The 1,899-nt window shown below is 54.7% G+C and overlaps 1 protein-coding gene across 1 annotated transcript in view; it reads left to right on the plus strand.

The window, feature by feature from the left end:
• Nucleotides 1–1,899, plus strand: part of AJAP1 (adherens junctions associated protein 1) — a 207,859-nt gene that overhangs the window by 177,019 nt on the left and 28,941 nt on the right. The window contains exon 2 of the mRNA XM_014952421.1: nucleotides 1,652–1,897. Coding sequence (XP_014807907.1) covers nucleotides 1,652–1,897 — 246 coding nt within the window. The remainder of the gene's footprint in view (nucleotides 1–1,651; nucleotides 1,898–1,899) is intronic.

Genomic DNA, 1,899 nt, shown 5'->3' on the forward strand with positions numbered 1-1,899 from the left:
CCCCCCCCCCCCCCCCACCGACAACATGTTTTGGGTGGTTCAGGTTTTTTTTTGAAGCTTTTGAATTCCTTCCTCCCCCAGCCTGAACTATTTTGGTTTATGTTGTCTGTTTCTGACTCTTCCCTTTCTCCTTCTGCGCCTTTTCCCTGCGTCGCCTTGTTCCTCCCCAAAATAAATGCTGCTACGCTTTGAAAAAAAATACCCAATTAGGAAAAAAAAAAAAGAGAGAAAAAAAAAAAGATCTTTTCTGAGCAGAAAAAGGCTGTGCCTGAGAGTATCCAGGTCAGCTCCTTTAGCTTCGTTTGCTCACGCACGGAGGGAGTGTACAAATGCTTCTGTCAACCAGATGCACATTTTGTAGTGCTCCCAAGGACTTTACGGGGCGCAGCGCTGCGGAGGATTAGTCTATTTAGCCATATAAAGCTCTCATTAACTCCTGCTGAGTTCGACAAAAGTCTTTCTTGTGTAAAAGCTGAATAAAACGGTGTAAAGATTTGGGGGTTTTGGCCTAATGATTTTTTTTGTTTCCTGAGAAAAAAAAACAAAAGCAAAAAACAAGAAAAATTTGTATATCAGGCATTTTCTTACCGTGAAGCACCGAGCTTCATGGGGGGGTTGCATCACAGGGGAGGATGTGAGCGGAGCAGGACCTGGCCATGTGTGGTGCCGCGGAGGAGGGGAAGGGAGAGGCTTTGACGTGCCCCGACCTGATGGAGACACGTTACATCCAAGCAGAATTGTGAATCCTGAGCCTGCTGACGGTGCAGCGCCACTTCCAGCCCTTCTGTGACCAAGAAAAGGGCTGTGAACGGGGCTGCTCGTCCCTCCCTGCTGGGGTAGGAAACACCCGGCCGGTCCCGGTGCCACGGGGTCGTGTCAGGCACCAGGGATACTCCTGCTGTGGCGTGGGCCACCTCCTCAAGAGGAGACGGGTCCCACCTGCAAAAGCAGGAGCCCATGGACTTCTTCTTTCAGCCATTGGAATGGGCTGCCCAGGGAGGTGGTTGAGGCACCATCCCTAGAGGTGTTCAAAAGAGGGGTTGATGTAGTGCTGGGAGATAGGGTTTAGTGATGATGCTCCTTGTTTGTTGTGTGGGTGTCTATTTTTGTTAAAGTTAGGTTGACGGTTGGACAAGATGATCTTGAAGGTCCCTTCCAACCTAGAAGATTCTGTGATTCTGTCTTGGCTCATTGAGGGATTCATACCACTGCCCTCCGTGGGCTCACTCCTTGGCTTGGAAAGCTGGGGAGCAGGGACCAGGCTCCCCAATGCCCTGGTGATGTAGAGACTCCGGTTCGGTTCCTGCCATCTGCTTTGGATAATTCACCTAAAAGGGCTGAAGTTGGGCAGCACAGACATTGGCATTTCACAGTGAAACCCATCTGGGGTCATTCATGGCATTCGCGTGTCAACTGAGAAGGAGCAAAGTCATGGGTTTGGGTGGGGGTCCTTGGTCTGCCCCATTGATGGTGGTGGGGAAGGGTCTGGGGAACCCTACGATGCTGTTTTTGGGGGGCCCTGATGGGAACACGGTGGGGAGGACGATGGCACCGCTTTCCCGTGCTGCCATGGGGCGTTGGGGGTGTCTGGGTTTGGGGACCCCCTGGGTTACCCCTCCGCCTTTCTAACCCGCTGGCTCTCTGTCCGCAGGTCAGGTTGCCCGCTCGGAAGCCATGCTTGGATTTTAATAGCCATGTTCCACCTAGCCATGGACCTCGCCAGCTGCCAGCCCCCCACCAACGGGGCCGGGGGGAGGCTTTCACCGCGACCGGCGCTCCGGCACAGACTGTCCCGCGGCGCGCTGTGGGGCACGGGGAGCGGGGACGAGCTGCGACGCCCCGGACCCCCTTGGACCTGCACCCCCGCGCCCCCCCAGCAGAGACCCCGCTCCCGCCGGC

This window comes from Calidris pugnax, unplaced genomic scaffold (genome assembly GCF_001431845.1).
Source record: "Calidris pugnax isolate Ruff unplaced genomic scaffold, ASM143184v1 scaffold217, whole genome shotgun sequence".
Taxonomy (NCBI): domain Eukaryota; kingdom Metazoa; phylum Chordata; class Aves; order Charadriiformes; family Scolopacidae; genus Calidris; species Calidris pugnax.